This window comes from Copadichromis virginalis, linkage group LG15, assembly GCF_057382275.1.
Source record: "Copadichromis virginalis isolate Kocher_CV1m ecotype Utaka linkage group LG15, C_Virginalis_male_GT1.1, whole genome shotgun sequence".
Taxonomy (NCBI): Eukaryota; Metazoa; Chordata; class Actinopteri; order Cichliformes; family Cichlidae; genus Copadichromis; species Copadichromis virginalis.
This window is the reverse complement of record NC_140632.1, coordinates 18,050,947-18,069,843: the sequence shown is the minus strand read 5'-3', so window position 1 is coordinate 18,069,843 and position 18,897 is coordinate 18,050,947. Positions and strand designations below refer to the sequence as shown.

The 18,897-nt window shown below is 42.3% G+C and overlaps 1 protein-coding gene across 1 annotated transcript; it reads right to left on the bottom strand.

Annotated features, from left to right (window-relative positions):
* Positions 1-618: 618 nt before the first annotated feature.
* tfap2d (transcription factor AP-2 delta (activating enhancer binding protein 2 delta)) lies at positions 619-15,072 on the bottom strand. Its single transcript, XM_085432284.1, has 8 exons — positions 14,856-15,072; positions 13,657-14,175; positions 10,704-10,764; positions 6,384-6,549; positions 4,755-4,873; positions 4,489-4,630; positions 3,563-3,676; positions 619-2,359 (listed from the first exon to the last, which is right to left on the bottom strand). Exons 1-8 carry the CDS (start codon positions 14,892-14,894, stop codon positions 2,143-2,145), a joined length of 1,377 nt encoding a protein of 458 aa, XP_085288410.1. The 5' UTR covers positions 14,895-15,072; the 3' UTR covers positions 619-2,142.
* Positions 15,073-18,897: the final 3,825 nt, after the last annotated feature.

Sequence of the window (18,897 nt, the reverse complement as noted above, 5' to 3'; positions counted from 1 at the left end):
GAAATGGTTTGTGGATTTAACTCAGTCGTGTTACGTCAAGTGGTTCCCTAAAATATCTAGAACTGTGTTTATTATATACGCTTTTGTAATTCCAGCTCAAATATTTTGGTAGTTATTCCTCCTCGCTTACTGCTGCTTTTGTATTGTGTGTATATCTTCATTTAGTGGTTTAAAAACACCCTTGATTTCTAAACAATTTTAGTTAACCTTTAAAGCTCAGGGGTTGTAGACACAAAACACCGACTGCACGCATTTGGATTTGGATGATAACGCCATCTGTCAAATACCAGGCTGAACAATAACAGCAATCCTGGGAATATACTGATATTCTGCTCCCGTGTCACTTCCTTCCTTTACATCTCTCTTAGCCACCATTACTTTCCCACCTGAGGCTTTGCTTGCACTGATTCAGGGTGACAAACCGGTGCAGGCATCACTGTAAATGCATCCTGTCTGATTATGTATTTTTGTGTTATGCAGCGAACGTGACCTCCTTTCAAATGAATGGAATATTAAAAAGTAAACAGAACCTGCAGAGCCCGGATGGAGACGCCAGCAGGCAGCTGCTCCTCTCTGTTTTATCATTAGATATATTTATTTTTTTGAAATATAAATAAACAGAAAACCTGACAGAAGTCGCTCAAACAAAGAAAGCACACATGCTCGTGAACACAAAGGAGGCTTTTGAACTTTTTCTGTAGGTAGAGCCTTTTCTCGCAACATTAGAGAGGAACCCTGGCTTTCAATAATTTTAACACTATGAACTCGTATGGATAATTCACTCTGGCTGCTTTGATCTAGGCTGCCTCACTTTAGTCTGTACTTGCTCTGTCGCCTCCTTCTGTATGTTTTGTATGTGGAGCGTGTGCATCGGTGTGTGCGTGTGTTTGTGCAGGACATATAAAGGTAAATTGTAGAACACGTAGCAACTGTCTTTATTGAACACCAGCATTTTAGAAGGTAGGGATTTAACATATATATTGTTGAAAGCCTACAAGAAAAGTAATTTAAATATTTATATATATCTTTACAAATGTTCATGAGCGAGTCAGAGAGCTCGTGTCGGCTAAACTTGCGATCTGGGGAGTGTACAAAGATAGACATGCACAGGGAAGAGTAATGCTGGCAACTGCAAAGTCACCTTTTACAAAATGGCTGAGTTGGATCCTTCTCTCTCGCTTTCACTCTCTTTATCACATTCCCACTCACACACAGCGCAGTGAAGCCCACCCCGGGCAGTGGCTTCCATCAGTGTCACGTCCAGAAACACTCTCTTCGTCTTTCATCCGCGTGGTAAACATACAGGCTGTTATGGCACTGATTGTACGGTGTAAAAATGAAAAAAAAAATGTCTGCTTGGCATTGTTCAAGTGCTCATACAGGTGAAGGGGGTGTGGCTGTGTGAGTGTGTGTGTGGTGTTAAAGTCTGTCTGTATGTGTGCATCAGGGTTTGGGTCAAAGCTGCATTCAGTTTTCTGTTGTTGAGGATGTCTGGGAGATTCAATTATTTTATTTCAGTCAGATGGAAATTGCACAAAAAGCAAAACTGTAACTCGTGTGTTTGATATCTCTTATTGTTTAAATAAAAACACATTAAATGATTCTTCAGAGGGAAAAAAAACAGCTCCAGGTTTTGTACTTTTGCAGAGTATCCACACCTGAATTAACTGGATTTAGATTACATCCCTACAAACCCTGAGTGTGTGTGTGTGTGTGTGTGTGTGTGTGTGTGTGTGTGTGTGTGTGTGTTAAATATGTATCCCCCCCAACCTGTCCTGGGAAACTGTGTTGTTTACCTCCTGTTTTGAGAATTAATAAATAAAGAAATAAAGTACTAGATGAGTCACAGCCATCTCCATGGCAAGGCTCCTCTTTGTCACGACACGCACGCACGCACGCACATTTACACTGGATGCGTTGCTTTCGCTCACACATCAGGATGTCTTGCTTGGGACAGTTCAGTTAGTGTTACATGTCAACATAAGATAAATAAATAACAATAAATAGGAATTGTCCCAAAGAAGATACAGCAATGCATGGGAAATAACAGATCCCCTTTCAGAGTGCACGCGTTCACACACACTCACGCACGCACACTTCTAAATGCAGCGCTCCAAGGCACGGGGACCGGGTGGGTGGGGGCTACTCAGTCTTTTCTGTTTTCCCGTCTTTGCTCTGGGGCTCGGCTGTTTTCCGGAGCTGCGTCTTTTCCGAGCTGTTGTTGATCTGTTGGTCGCCGGCTCCGCTCGTTTTCCCACTCGAGGTTTTGTCCAGGTAGTTGAGCATCTCGCTCAGCACTGTCTGGAAGGTGCTGAGAGCTGCACAGACCGCCGGCGTGCCAAACCCGTGAGTGATCAGACTGCATGGGAAGAGAGGGAAATGATTATTAGAGCAATGACAAACCAAAGAAGTGAAGGTTAAATGAATCAGTGGAGCTGTTGGGGAGTTTGTATGACACTAACAGCTGAAGTGACTCAGATTTTCTCACACCTGCGGTGAAACCTTCCTCCTGCATTATGGAGCTTCAAAACCTCTGAATGAAGTTTCTTTAGTCTGTCAGAAAAGCCTCTCTGTGATGCTCTGCGATGATCTGTTTCCACAGCAGTTTACTGGGAAACACAGAGTTTCTGCTCCTGTTTTAGCAAAGGCCTGAACGCTGTCCAGCTTAAACTATGAAATACAAATTAGAGCTTTGCCGATTAGGAAATTTCACATAAGATTGTTGTTGTCGTTCTTGTCTAAGGTTATTCTAATCTTGGCTGTTGAACTGCTGGTGATGTCTTAATCAAATTCACTTTAGGCTTTTATCACTTTTGAAAGAGACTGTTTGAAAAAAAAACATTAGACATACTGGCTAAAAGTCATATCATGTCCCCATATCTGTATTTGATATTTGTAGTGTAGTGATAGTCCTAGCCAACAGTGTTTTTGTAGTTTATTTGAGATAAACTCTCTTTTCAAAGTCAGTCATCAGAATCTGAACATTCGTGACATCACAAATTTAAAAGCGCTACAAAATTGCAGGATTATGATACAAGGTAAAATATGCATTGAAACGCTTTTTAAGAATCAGTTTTTAAGTCTGATATCATTTCATCTGTCCTATCAGATCATCATGCCGGTTTGTCCAGAGCTAAATAGCTGCTCGTCCTTGAGCTCAGACCCTTAAGTTGGCAGAAGGATGTTGTTGTTCAATCTGTCACTTTATTTCTACCACTGAGCTCACATCCTGGTTCTCTGCCCAGCAGTCTACAGTACAGCTCCCTTCAGAGGTCTGATAAGATGTTGTATATTCTGCAAATGATGACGCCATAGATGTGACATTTCTGCTAACAAGGCGCTGTTTCCTCCTCCTCTGTCAATTGTGCCAAATATCAAACTGCACAGCTGCATCTTTCTAAAATGGCAGAGAGGTCAGTGGGAAAACACAGAGCGAGGCTCTGCAAGAAAACTGTCTTCGCTCAGTAGATTTAGTGCCGAGAGTGACTCAAGATTGGCAACATCCTTAAGGGAAAAGAAAGGAAACGCTCCATTATTTTCTTATGCGTGTCACACGTGTTACCTGAAGTGTGTGAGGTGTCTCTGGATGTCCAGGTCCAAGATTGGTGTTGGTCTGGATGAGCCCAGAGGAGAGCGATCTTGGCTCAATAAGTCCTGGAACTCCTTACAGATTTGCCTGACGGACAGAAGGAGGGACTGAGGGTTTACCATCTGTCTCCAACAAAACCATCACATTTTCTCCCTTTTCTGCACCCACCCTCATCATTTTGGATCCACCCACATGCAGATTTAAGTTACTTCCACTGGTTCATTGTTTTTCCTAACATGATACCAAAGATTCTGCACCACGCAGCATTTTCTGGTCTTGTCTTTTTGCATTTCAGTTAGCATTATAGCAACTCTTGGGCTGATTTTATTGGAACAAAATCAACTTATCTGGAAAAGAGTGGGAGTTTTATTTCCCCTTCAGCATATTCAGAATACAGTTTTATACTGTAAGAAGGAACTACAAATAAAGCTCTTGCAATTATATAAATATAAGCGCTAACCCCTTAAATGTGGTAACACAATATTTTCCACATACAGTAGGTGTTCCATGCAGGAAACTGCTGTAAGGTGAAGGAGTTTACAACAGTTTGAGCAAGAAGTCACACCAAAGCTTACCTACTGTTATTATTATATTTACTTGTTAATCATTTTTCTGAAAGATTTTCTTAAATCAAAGGATTGTAATGGCTGGTAATGGCTGTAAATAGGAATATAAGTGTTTAAGTAAAATTTATCTCTCCCTGACATTTGACAGGGACAGATCTGTCCATGCCTTAAACAACAGACAAACATTAACTGAAACCTGATCACTCAGAAACATTCACATTTCCAGAATTTCAAAATAAAACCTATTCTGTGTGACCACGCAGTAGCAAAAGTTTTTTGTTTCTTGCCATCTTCTTTTAGTGTGTGTCTGTACGTTGCATGTGTTTCACTCACTTTGTAGCCAGGACCATCTTCTTGCGCGCGCTGGTTTCTTTTGGCTCACTGTGCTGCCTCGCCAAATGTTCACCCACTGCCTTACTGGGAAACTCTGTCTCACAGGTGTAGCCAAAGTCCCTCGCCAGGTGGAGCGCCTCACCTGAAAGAAAACAAAAGAGGGAAAAAAGACTGATGAGACAACAATTAAACTGTATTATGAAATTAATGTGGTGCAATATAAATTGAAAATGACAAAAAAAAAAATGTGCAGGAAAGTTACTTACCTTCCACCAGGGAGGTGAGCAGCGTTACGTTGGCGGCTTTCCTCCGTCCTGCTGGTAGGTTGAGCCCTAAACGGTCTAATTTCTCACGAAGACACCGGCCTCCATTCTTAGACTTTGCTCTGGAAACATATAGTAAAGAACTATGCATCACATATCCTACAAAGTCAAGCAACTGAATTATACAAGACCCCAAAAGACTGAATATATGGAGCACAGCAGCAGGAGCAGAAGCAGCATCGATCAGCCAGTCATTTTTCATAGAACTAAGGTACAATCAAATTAACGTGAACTCCTTGTTCTACTGAAAAGGATGTGCTTAATTAAGTCTCACAAGAAACAAGGCAAGAATATGGATTTGTTTTGATGTGACAAAGCCATAAGGTTAAGGCAGAGGCACAAAGCTTCCTCAGTCTTTTATGTTATTTTTTTAAAGCATATGTGCTTCCTTCCTCTGCCATAAAACTTTAAACCTGCAGTTCCACTCGAGACAACTTTCTGCACATTTCTGTTGTTCTTTGTGAAGTGATTATTATTAAATGACACAACATGATTAAACACATTCCAGATACTCATCTGTTAGAGATTTGCAGTTTATATTCTTCACACGAGGATCAACAGTAGCTATTTGCACATTTATCTTATTTTATTTTACTTTGTTGATTCCTCATCTTGTAGGACCAGCCATATTCTCTGTGCTTGCTCGTTCCTCTTTCCCCCTTCCCTTTCTCTCCACCTCATCAATAATACAGCGCTGGCAACTCTTGCTTTCCTCTGGTTCCTCTGATCCTGGCATGCTTTGGCCTGGTCTCGCCTCCCTCTGGCTCCCTGGGCATGGCGGCGCGTGCAGCCCCGGCCCTCATTTGCCTACAATAGTCTTTGTGGGTGCTGCTATATATCCTCTGTTTCATCTGAGGGCTACAAAGATTCAGCCAGCGCTCTCCAATGCTCACCAGCCAGATTTACACTTAAAAAAAAATTTTTTTTTCACTTTCAAAGTCCCCATCCATCACACTCACCTCCTTACTCCAATATCATTACATGCTGCTAGAATTTAACAGTGTGTGGATGCACCAAAAGAGACGTTAGGATTTTTCAGATGTTTTTACACCACAAGTATGTCAAGATGTTTTTGTTTTTTGTTTTTTTAGAAATTGCTCTAATCTGCCAAATGAAGCCATTAACAACCCTGCTACTGATTAAACACATTTGAAATTTGGGTTTCTCGCTCTCTGGAGATGATACTGATTAACCTGTAAAGTGATACTTCAGAACTAGATATCAGAATCTGATGAATGCCTGAAACTCATCAAGGCACTGGCCAGTGGTCACAGTGGATTCAGGATTTATTTGTGAGAGGATATTTTAGGCTTAGACTCTTAATGAGTTTGAAGTTCTTTAGAGCTGTAAGCAGCTCTGTCATAGCAGCATATAGATCCATAATGTTGCAGTAAGATGACACAGAAACTTCAGCCGCACTAAGCGAACTCTCAAAACAGTTGATAAGTCTGATTTGTCTTCAAACCGATACATCAATATACTCTCTTTAATCAGTGTAGTTATATTTAGAGACGCTGTGATGAAGCTTAGGCATGTTGTCAGACTAATATCCTGTATGTGCATCATACTGACCTACGCAGTATGCCGCCCAGTAAGGAAGCATTGAGGCACTCTGGCGGGGACAGTCTTCTTTTCACCTCAGCGATGGTGACTTTGTACTTTGAGGTGGAACTGAGCAGCGAAAGCCGACCGGGTACCGAGCAGAACAAATCTGTAGGATTCACCACACATGTTCCCCCTGCACACAGAGACAGGAAGCTTGTTACAACAAGGTGCAAGAAAAAGCAGCATCACTGTAAAGGTTTGAAAGGACTAGTTTGCCAAATTTAGGCTACTTTTTGCTATTCAGTGTTGTAAGAAGGTTGCACAAAATGTTCTAATGAAGGCAACAGCTTTGTATAATGCACATTTAATGCTTTATTCTGTCAAAACAGAAAAAACAAGCAAAATGCCCCCCCCAAAAACTGATCCAAGATCTGAATGCTACACCAATGTCTGTCACTGAACTGCAAGATTTTATAGTCGTGTTAATAGTACATTACTGCTTAATAAAGTATCAATACAAGATTTGCTCTTTAAGTTCTGCAACAAAAATGTTAGTTTTTACAGTAATAATGCATCAAGTCATATTTCATCAAAAAGCAACAAGATACTTAAAAAATGCATTTATTAAAAATGAAGTTGGACCTTGGAAAAAAAAATCTTGTTTCAGAAAACATATGAACATTTTGGTGACAGAAAAGAGTGCACAAAAGTATAAACCAGCAAGCATTCACTGAGTATTTGGATCAGCGTTGCTCAAATGACAGATTGAAATGTCTGCTTGGTTGGAAATCATGCAAATGTGTTTTTTTCTGTGGAAAAGTTTCACTGGATAAAGCTTTCGCTGAATGCTACCTCAGGGAGAACTGCACAGAATATTTTGCACCTTTGTTCATAGAGGGTGGTTTCAGTTGTGTACACACTTTGCATGAGGTCTCCTTGGTTAGGATTTCAAAGAATCCCACATTTCAAGATGTGATACAAAGAATAAAAACCAACTGGGTGAACTGTGCACACATCAAACAGGAACTCTATTGTCCAGTTATTGGTTAATAATAACAGTTTGCATCAGGGTGAATGATTTGGAAGGTCTTTCATATGATGATAAAACCATTTTGTTTGAGACAGTTTTTTCCCATCACGTCAGACATTAAATACATTAAAGATTAAGCCTATTTTTTTCCATACAGTTTTTTAAAATTTATTCCCATAAATTAGCTGAATTTGCTTAGTCGTTATATTAAGAAGGTGTATCATCCAAGAAAATTGTCCATCTTCTACAGCTTCCCTATCTGTTTAAATGTAAATGCAATATATGTGTAAATATTATTAAATCAAAAATTAATCCCTATAATAATCGAGCATCTTCATTCTCCACAATCAATATGTGTCTTTCAGCCCTCCTCACTAGTTAAATATTAAATGCTTTTATTACTGTGTACATATATTTATATGCCTGCTTCAGCCCAATGGTTCTCTCTATGTAACAATAATATGGTGTTTCTGCAAGAGGGGGGAAACAAAACCTTCTTTAAATCATCCACCACCAGCTACCATGTTGATTTCATTGTGTACTTGAGGCTCCTGAAAGTGTGAATAAATGATTTTGGTTGTGTAGTGAAGGCCCTTTCACATTATTAATTGCGTCTGAATCAGTGTTACTGGATCCTCCTGGAATTTATCGACTGTTCTGAGTGGGCCTATCGTTATTAAACTTTCACTTGAAATAAAGTCCCAAGCAGCCGAAACGCAAGGTTTCTGTCTGATGTACTGTAGGCTATATTCTATTATTCATCTGCCTCATTATCAAATCTAACAGCAGGGTGTGTCGCGTTGTTATTAAGGCGTGCTGGATATGATGAAATGGAGAAAAAAGGATGCCATTTAGGCCGAAGAGAACAATGCTGCAGGCGAAGATTGGCTGCACACGCCAATCTCTCTCTCTCTCTCTTTTTTTAGGGCAAAATTTGGCCACCAACTAAGCCTCATATATGACCAGCTGTAACCCATATTTCTGCTCTCAGAATCTATTATTCACAATCTGCTGAAATGTGCTAGATTCGCATCATTTTCTGGCCACAGGAAGGGTTGAGGTTAGACATGCAGCCTCAAAAACATGTCATCCGGTCTGAGCACCATGGACAGCGGCTAGCACCTTTCATTCCAGCACCTGGACAGCGACTCATGCCCACAGCACAACTGTAACATCATAATGGTGTGGAAACAAAAGCCTGTTGTACTCCAGCGGGCACCACTTTGTACAAGACTGTATGGGACCTGTGTTTCACTCAGGCTGTCAAAAAATGGACGGTTGCAGGTCGAGGGAATCGATTGATACTTTTGGTTAAGCCTGAGCCCCGGTGTGTGCGTGCGCGTGTGTTTATATGCGCGCGCGCGCGGTCCGGCTTGCCCGTGTCTCCATAAGTGACACAAACCGGGCAAACCTGTCTGTCAGACTCACGCGCTCTGACAGGGGCGCGCGTCTCTGAAAGCCGCGGGTTCACATCATATTAATTCCCCTAAAAATGTTTTGATTCAAAGTAGTTTGTATTTTATGTTGCCAAGGGCAATCGAAAAGAGCTATTGCCGGTAGTGCAGTCAGTGGAGCGCGCGGGCCCAGAGGCGATAACGGTATTTAAGCAACGGAGAGTAGCCTCGGGCTGCGGCGCGAGCGGCGGGCGGGATCACACGCGGAATCAAGCGCCTTTTACGAGTTTGCCACGAAAATTAAAGAAAAAGAGACAAGGGCCAAATGCCATTCTCCTCATATTTTAACAACAATGTTTATAGCTCCCCCCAAAAAAGCCCGCCAATGTCTTGACAGAAGAGAGGGTTGTGCGTGCACGGGATGTGGTAGCGGGGGCGCGCGTCTGACAGATCGGCTTGATCTGTGAAGCTGCTGTTAGAACTGAACTGGAAAAGGGATAGCAGGGTGATTAAAAACACAGACGACTCCTCCTAAGTAGGATCCGCATTTCTTGAGTGATTTTCTTTTGAAAAAGGTTATGTGAATATTCATGCCGCCAAAGCCGCAGTCAGAAAGAACAACATTAATATGATCTCGGCTGAATCCGGGGCCCCGCTCGGCATTAGCATATCAAAGCGTCCGCCCGAGGCGAGAGAAGCTATCGATACGGGAGCGGGAGGTAAAGCAAAGATTATTGGTTGTGATGGTTGCAGCGGCTGAGCTCAGGGCCAAATACGGCGCACCATTAACCGAAAGTGATAGCGAAGGGATTCCCGCATCAATCCGAGAGAAAAGCCCCAACACCTAGGCAGAGCTGATGAAAAATTAAACCCGAGACACAGCCTTTCCTCTCAGTGTGGAAAATTGCACACAGTCCCCTCTAAAAAAAATTAAAGAAAGAAAAAGGCCGGGGAACACATCCACAGCTTCCCCTTGGAAAAGCTAACCTTAGCCGCCACATCTTTGGTTGCTGTGCCAGATTAAACACACAGGTGCTAACACATAAAAACAGCAGCTGCATTACAGACACACAAACCTGACTGCTCTTCTTTGTATCCCACAAAAACATTTACTTTTAAATTTAAAAAAAAAGTCCACAAATGCAGCTGCGAAACTATTAAATACTAGGTTACTTTCTGGCCAAAAATATTTTCAAATTACTATAAACGTACACATTTGTAAACATTAAGAGGATACAGAATTGTGTTGTTAAATTAAACCCAAATCTTACTCACTTGTAACAATATTTCTCTATTGTAATAATATTGATTATTTAAATCTGCTTTCATATAGACGTCTGCGCCATTTTTCTTTAACAAAAATCGACACTGAATTTATGATAACTCAACCATGAATATTAAATTAATAGCATATAATATTATTATTACATGAAAACAAACGCACGCCGTCAGTCTTATAAAATATTACCCACACGTCTGACTTCAAAATAAAAGCTTCTGGCGTAACTTTAGTGTGAGAGGGCATGTGTCAAATGCGCGTTTAAGTACAAGGCCTATAAGTAACTGTATCAGTACACTAGAAATATAAGTCATCACATTAATTCGTGGCATTTTAATCATGTCGCCAATCTCAAAGCCAAGGTTTGGTATGACTGGTGTTTAAAAAAACGTGGGTGTTGAGTGACATTCTGGAAGTGGGGAGCACTGCCTCTGCGCCTGTACGGCGCTGCTGTTTAAATAGGTGACAAATCGGGGCCGTTCCTGCTGCAGCGTGTTGACAGCAGACAAGAGAGGAGTGTTCCGCCTGTTTGTCTGTCTGCTCGCTGTCTTGTCGTGTCGAGCCCGTGAGTGTTCACGGCCTCCGGTACAGCAGCAGCAGCAACAATAACAACAACCGCAGCAGAGAATAAACGGGGGCCTTACCTCTCCGGATGACGCCCCCTTGGCCGTTCAGCACGAGCCCACACTGCGCTTCCACGGAGCCCTGCGGAGACACGCACTCATTAGGACGAGCGGGGAGGTGAAATCACTTTAACCAGATTCTTTTTGTACACCGCTGGAGCTTCCCAGCTGCCAGGCTTCAGATGCAGCAACAATTAGTGCGGTTTGTTTCTTTTTTTCTCCGTATGCGGTGAAGTCATTCTTTAGGACATCCAGGACGTGAATCCCCATTTTCCCCTTCTTTTCACTTGCAGCCACACACTAAAAGCCAAACTCATGCAGTCACGGGAGTATATCAGAATAAATAAAACTGTGACAACAAACACTGGGCATATGTTGCTCGGTTTTATGTATATTCAAGATCCATATACAATGCAAACAAAGAATACAAATCTAAGTGAAATGTCAGGTTTGAAAGTAACACCATAAAGCTTCTCTGTGCCCGTGCAGACATAGATCAGTGCCTCAATCCTATAATGGATAAAAATGATGCATTCTTGTAGTTTTAAATGACTCGCCCCTTTTAAATGAATTTTGAAGGTTTCCAGGTGTCTTTAATTCTTCCATATTAGGGCCCTGCAGATTTATCCTCTGACCTCTTTGGAATGCCGCGACCCACAGGTTGAAAACCACCACATCTATACAATTAAAACTCCTTCAAAGCACCGCAAAGTTCACAGCAGAAAGAGCTTGGGAGGGGGGGAAAGCACCTTACTGAGTCCAAACACTGGCCCCTGTTGCACGCCCTTTGAGCAGTTTTCTAGTGTTGGAAGCCTTTTTGTTAGAAAGTGTACATCACTTAGCAGGCTTTGAGTAAAATTGAGGGCACAGCGAAATAAAGCATGCAGCTCACGGCTTACCCAGAAACGAGCTTAATTTGAAAGGCTTCAGGCTATAACCGAGGACAGCACAACTCACGCAGACTCAAAAATGAGCAAAAGGTTTGCAGAATTTACTGCAGCCACCACCAACCTGTTGGGGCATCAGTGTCTGTGTACACATAAGCAACCAGGCTTCAACATATATGTAGGCCTACGTGCACGAAAACCTGTTACCTCCGCCATTTTTCAAGATGCAGATCAGACTCGCGTGCTATCAACAATGTCATCAAGAAAGGAGAACACGCGCTTTTTTATTCAGAAAATGCTTAATCCCCCCGCGTGAGCCTCTAGGCCTGGCCCACGCAGAAGCCCCCGATTAAAATTAACTGGGAAAGAGAGCTTGTTGTTGCTCCTTCTTAACCAGCTCCTGCTCTGTTTCTTTTCTTCTATTCCGAAGCTAAAGTGATTATAAAATCAATATACAAAACGCAGAGGTCTTGCATGAATTAGCTTAGTGACGGTAGAAAGGTGTGGCAGCTGCTTTTGTTGAGCATGAAAATCTCTTTAACCCGCTCAAAGATGCGACCGGGCTGCACGAGACCATAGGCGCATCTGTTCCGTCCATACATCCGCCTCGTGTAAGCTCAGGTTCACGAGCCGTTTCTTTCTTAGCGTAAAAAAAATGGTCAAACCTGTTAAGCCTTTAAAAAAAATCTCGAAATAAATCTAATATTTGCATTAACGAGCGTGCATAAAGTGAAATAAAATAAATAAAATAAAATATGAAAAATGTTACGCAAAAATATGTTGCAATTATCAGTAAATTAAAATGTATTAAATCATATGTAGAAGTCTTTATTTAAAAAAATATTTTTTAAAAAAACAGGCTGCACTATAAATGTATATCTATAAGCTCCTATTTGAAGACTTAGAATAATCCCTGGGTTATATTGCCACACCCCATATTATTTATTAACAAATATACATTTATACATCTATAAATATATTAAAAATATATAACATTTTATATTTTTATTCCTTAAAATTAAATGCTTTATAAATATTGTAGCACTAAAAAAAAAGCACTGTATGCCTAAATATACCTCGTAAATGCGTCGATAAAAGCTCGAGTAGAGGTGGTAAATAGTTAACGCGACTGAAATTATGTGCCACTGTGTTAAATTGTGTTTAACTAGAGCCGCGTTTGAAGCAGCTCAGATGTCGCTGCATAAGTAACAAAGTTGATTGACGTTAAGTCGGTAATTGGATAAACTACGGTGCTTTATGGTGCTCGAGCAGGCCATTGTGCCCTGAATCCCGATCCGTTAATCCGCCCTTTACCGGAGAATAGAGCAACCAGCGGCTTTTCTTTGCCTCAACAGACAGCCGGACACACACACACACACTCGACCTCTCTCTTTCTCTCTCTCTGTCACACACACACACACGCTCAAGAACCGTGCGAATCCATTTTCATCTCGACCATTTCTTTACATCGAAAAGAATTATGTAAAATATGGGTCACGTGTGTTTGTGGAAAAATAAAGGGCGGATTTCACAATGGGATTGTATAGACTGCCAGTCAATTAACCTTTAGAAACAGGCTTGCTTTTCAGAGGCACTGTGCCGTGTGGACTTGACATTTACTTAGCCTGTTATAGTCACGTTTGCTTTGGCACCAAACTTATCTCAAGATGATATCCATTATGACTTACAAAAAAAAAGAAAGAAAAGAAAGTAGGACAGAGTCGTTGGATGGGGATAACTACAGACCAGTGCAGCTTTGTGAGTGTCATAGACAACAGACAGATGAGGCAGACAGGCAGACAGACAGACATCTGGCGCTGTCTTTCTGTTCAATATTTTGGGATTGCTGTGCTACAAAAGGGGGGTAAAGTTTTTCAATAGTAGGCCAGTGGGGCAGAGATACTGGGGCACTGGGTCTTGTGACAACCAAGACGGGCTGTTGCCCTTCTGTATCCTATTGTCGGCTATCCTATATGGAGCAGACTTAATAAACCGGAGAAGCGAAGCCGAAGGAAGGGGGCACAATAACGTGTTCGAGCCGTGTGGAGAAGAGAGTGTAGAAAGAGAGGTATGGAGGCCACCGGTACCTGCAGGTCGTCCGCCGCAGGCGGAGGGAGGCCCAGGCCGGCGGCGGGCAGCAGCCTCTGGTCCGGGTGGTGCATACCGACGCCGTAGGCCTGTGAGCCGTGTGACGTCATCAGCGACAGGTCATGGCGCCGGTAAGCGTCGAGGCAGCCCAGCTCGCGCCGCTGCTGCTCGTCCAGGCACGAGGACTTGAGGGCCGAGCGCGCGTTGTGCAGATTGATGAAGTCGGCGGGCTCTCCGTGGTGGATCTGCTGGTAGTACTGGCCCGAGTGCAGCGAGTTCAGGCCGTAGGCCTCCGGGGCCACGGCCGGGTGGGAATGCTGGAACTCGTAGTGGAAGGACTGGTGGTGGAGGGGCGTGTACTGGTGGTTGGCCGAGAAATAGGGTGAGGCAAACTCCGTCCCCGCCGGTGCCGGGTAGGTGAGCGGGGAGGAGGAGGAGTAGGCGACCGAGGAGTTGGCCACGGACTCCAGGCAGCCGAGCTGCATGAGCCGGTAGCTGTTTGATCCGTCGTGACGTATCTACAAGATAATAAAGAGACGGGGAAATATATGAGCCGTGTCATTTAGCATCAGCCGGTGTCTCCTCTCTCTGCCTCCCAAACACACTCAAAAACACAACTCACACACTCAAAGCGCTTTTTCCCCCCCACTTTAAACCACCTGAAGGAGATGTCATTTCCACACGCCCGGGAGGGGAACGAACGCGCGGCAACAGGAGCCATCGGTATTTTTTTCTTCCTCCCTTTGGCATGCCTGTCACTCTCCTCGCAGCGTTTTAAAAGGCGTGCTGTTATATATTATTATTATTACCGAGCTGCTGGCAAATTTACTGTCCCAGCTCTCTCGCTCATTGTGGATGGGAGGTAAGCAGAGTGAGACACAGCGGAGTGTTCCGCCCTAAAATGTCCTAATCACGCCGTTACCGGCTCACACACACGAGCCCCCTTTGCTTCCACACACTAGTAATAAAAAAGCCTCGTTTTTACCGGGAGCTGCACCGATTCATTTCTCCTTCCATGCATACTTTTATCTCTTTAATATCCTTGCGATAAATTATATTCCACTTAGAGACTCCCTGCGAGCAGACGCTATTTCGAAATGCTTCTGTAACTCCCTTCAAACCAAACAGTACTTATTCCACCACACACCTGCTGTAATTTCACAAATTAAGATCTGTAAAGTAAATAAACGACCCTTACCTCTGCGTCGTGGACAAGTCCGGGGAAGGTCGCTGACATTGTGCTTTCTCCAAAGTAACCCGTATTTTTTTCCTCTCCTTTCTGGCCGGATCGAATAATAATAAAAATGCCTTAAAATCCCCAAAAAGCGAGAGAAATGGAAAAGTCCCCCCTCGCGTGCTCTCGGTAACGGTAGAAAGCTGGCGGAACGCGAGCGTCTCCCCTCTGCACGGACGGGGCTGGCTCACGGATTTTGTACTTGCAGGGTATTTCTCGGCTGATGTCGTAGGTCCCTTGGTAATATAGAAGTTTTGAAAATTAAGCATCAGCACTGAGGAATGGGAGGACAATAGACGGAGCGGAGCATCCCAGGAGACACGGAATAAATATTGTATCTTCGCCTTAATAAGGAACCAAGTGCTTCTTTCAACATTTTCTACGCTTTTTGTGGACCTTTTCCTTTTTGACCCGTTTGTGTTTTCACGAGGTCTTCTGCTCGGTTTCGTCGGGTTATTATTATTATTATTATCATTTTTAATATTTTTTTTATCCACATTGGCTAAGTCATTTTACAAACAAAAATGTGCGGATTTTTCAACAGAAATGTAAGTTTGCTTTGACATATTTTAAAGCTATTTTTGATTTAAGAACGGAATGGGCGTAGAAAAAAATATATGAGATTTTCTTCTGTTCTTGCAGCAAACTTGTAATGAATTTAGCGAGCTTTAACAGGGGGGATAATTATGAAACGGCAGGTTTTCGGCGCTTTCTGCATGCATCAAATGTTTTTAGATGAATTACCATCGTTTGCTGCTCTCATGCTGTTTTTATGGCACAATTTAAATGCGGGTTTCAGTGCAAATTTATTTCATGCACACAGAGAGAAATAAGCTCTCACAGACTTTATAAATGTATACACCAATTTAAAATATTTTCCACTATTGCTAATTATCGCTTTAGTTATTTACTTTCACGTGCTTAAGGACTGGATTAAATCGAAGGAGGAGGTCTAGTTATTATTATTATGATTATCATTATTTACATTTATTTATTTTTTGTTTTGTTTTTGCTTTTGCATGAAAAACTGCCTTTGAAGGGTTTCATTCCCATTCCATATCTTTTCTTTTCTTTCTTTAGGGGGAAGGGGGGGGGGGGGGGGTCTGCTTTGTGATAACAAACCAACGTTTTTCATATCTGATATTAGCACTGTATAAATGTTAGGTGTGTGCATGTACGTTATTATTATTATTATTATTATTATTATTATATTATTATTATTATTATTATTATTATTATTATTATTATTATTATTATGTCTTTTTCGGTCAGTCGGTCAGCCTCGTGACCCCTCTCTCTCCCCCCCTCCCTCTCTCTCTTTCTGCCTTTCTCCTCGTGCTGTAACTCACCTGAGCAGGCGCCCTCGGGGTGGTCCTGCCCAGCTGCACGGAGCCGTGATGGTGTTGTAAAGTAAGATGGCAGAAGATGTTTTTTTTCCTTTTTTTTGAAACAATTATATGAAAAGCTTATGGGGGGGGGGAATCGACGCTGTAATCAGGTGAAAGCTTTTCTTTACCTTCTCTAATTTTAAAGCAGGTTGCACCTTTTATAGGATAACAAAGCATAAAACAGTTACAGGTGTACAGAGCCGCATGAATCAAAATCCAAGCTATAATGACTTTAAATATACAGAAAGACGCAATCTATAGCTGTCTTGCCCTTAGGCCAACCGGGAAGTAATAGACGTATAAGACTTTAAAAAAAAGGAGAGAGAGAGAGAGGGAGAGAGAGCAGAAGCCAAAGCTTGTGGCCACTGCCTGAAGAGAAGCAAAGAAGGAAATAAAGGAGAGAGGAGGGGAAAACTAAAGAAGGAGAGGAGAATTATTCTGTCTGTCAGATTTCCTGCCATTCAAAACAAACCAGCCAACACACAGGAAGAGGGGGGCTGCAACCCACAGCAGACATAAGCCCTAATCAGTCTTGTTTTGGATGGGTTTTTTTTCTACTCAGCTGTAACTGTAACCAAAGCGACTCCCTGATATTATTAAAGTGCAGACAGTGACCGTGCAGACGCTGGGACGCCGAGATTGACTCTGCAGTTTAATTAAGCAACTATTTTTCCTCCCATCTGTTACTACATGCGTCTCCTTCTCTGTCGTAATCGGTAACAACAGCAGCAGCAACAACAACACTAATAATAATAATAATAATAATAATAATAATAATAATAATAATAATAATAATAATAATAATAATAATTTTACATTAGTTCTTACAGATTTTTCTTCAAATTGTGTCTTTTCTCATATTGAAAATAGAGTCATCATATATGGTCACATGGTTAAAAAAAAAGAGGAAAGAAAAGTAAGAAAGGAAAACACACTGACAGAAAAACTAAAATATTCTACAAGAGCTTCCCTTTTTCCTTGATCAAGACTATTTAGCTTATACTCTTGTAGTCAAGTCTGAAAAAGTCCTCATAAGAAACACAAACGGCCCGGGCGGAGACACGGGCGGTGCAGGGGCCGCCTTAAATAGCTCCTTTAAAAAGTTCTCAAGGCCTTTTATATTTTAATTAACCGATAGCGATTGTTTTGCCTCGAGGCTCGACGTGAAACCTCTGCACGACGAGATCGGTGAAGGCCGGTTGTCGCACGCCAGGCATTAAAAAACGAAAGAGACGGAGAGAGAAAGGGGTGGGGGGCGGGGGTGAGAGAGGAGGAGGAGGAGGAGGGGGGATGAATGGGAAGGCCACCGGGCAAAAAGAGATGGAGGGAGCAAGAGAGAGCCGTGGTGTCAATTAAAGTACCTTAAACGATGCTAAATTTGATCATGTGATCAGGATTTTCTGACGTTATCTTGTTACGGCCAGAACACAGCAACAAAAACTGACCCGAATTCAGTGACAAAATGCCCCCACGAGGGTACACACCTTTGATTTCATTTTTTTAAAGAAAGTGTGGAGGGGCAAGCTTGATCAAACTAAGGGAAGCAAATCGTGCTGACACATAGACCTTTACTAGAATGGCAACTTAACCTGTTTCCTCTTACATCGTTAGAAAAACTTGGATGACAAGACATAAATTTACCTGAAGATGTAGGTCTGTGAATTTCAGTCAGCTGGCCTGATTCATTTTAGAAATGGCTTTAAGGCCAAACACATTCTTTACATTCAAATGGGCATCAGCTGAAGCGCTTGACCCTAAATCTCCACACTCCATTGACCAGTATCCTAACAGATGACTGAGCCCATGGATCTGGTTTATTTTTTATTCCTGTCATGGTGAACGCTGTTGCCTGAACAGATATATGTGTATGCAGGTTGTGCAGCCACCGTCGTCTCCAACCCGAGGCACCAGTTGCACGGTAGACGGTCCTAATAGGACTTAATGCCGACGACTGGCCCCGCTTTACCGGGGGCTGGGAGCGCCCCACCAGATGCGCACTGATCTCCGGACAGGAGCCAGTCCATCTGCCGCCTGACGAGGCAGGGAAAGGCCCGAAACCCCGCACAGTACAGCCCAGAGGCGAGAATTTAGATCAGCCCCAAGGTTCCTGGATGGACCGCTGAGAGCAGAGGGCCATATTGCCATATAAGACAGCATGGAGAGGCAGAAGATTAGGATTGAGCTCACAGGGCCGCTGTAGAAATTTAAATTTTTCTAAAAGCAAAAGTCTCATGGCTATTTTTATGTCACTAACTGTTCCGGTGCAGCTTTAGATTTAAAACTAAACAAAAAAATCTAATCAAATAGCTAAATTTATCATATTGTATTTAACCTAAAATATAAATGTCATTATCTGCTCGTCCTTCTTTGATTTAGTATCAGATCTGATCGTTTTAAATGGGTTAATAGTAGGCCAACACTTATTCATAATAGATCACTATATAGCCTGCAGTCATTTAGTCCATTGCTGTCAGTGTAAGCAGTAATCCCTTTATAGGCTTTAACACTACTTTAAGTATATTGTGTCAGATTCTAATACTTGCAGCAAGCGATGATACATTTCATGAGGATCCATGCTGAGTTTTAAAGGACCTATGTTTGGACCACTTTTTACAAGC

Bases quoted from the DNA above. Each gene is read 5' to 3' on its own strand.
- tfap2d (XM_085432284.1), bottom strand. From the start codon at position 14,894: ATGTCAGCGACCTTCCCCGGACTTGTCCACGACGCAGAG. The intron at 14,176-14,855 runs GTAAGGGTCGTT...ATTATCTTGTAG, and splicing joins GACTTGTCCACGACGCAGAG to ATACGTCACGACGGATCAAA. The intron at 2,360-3,562 runs GTAACACGTGTG...CTTCCCATGCAG, and splicing joins AGACACCTCACACACTTCAG to TCTGATCACTCACGGGTTTG.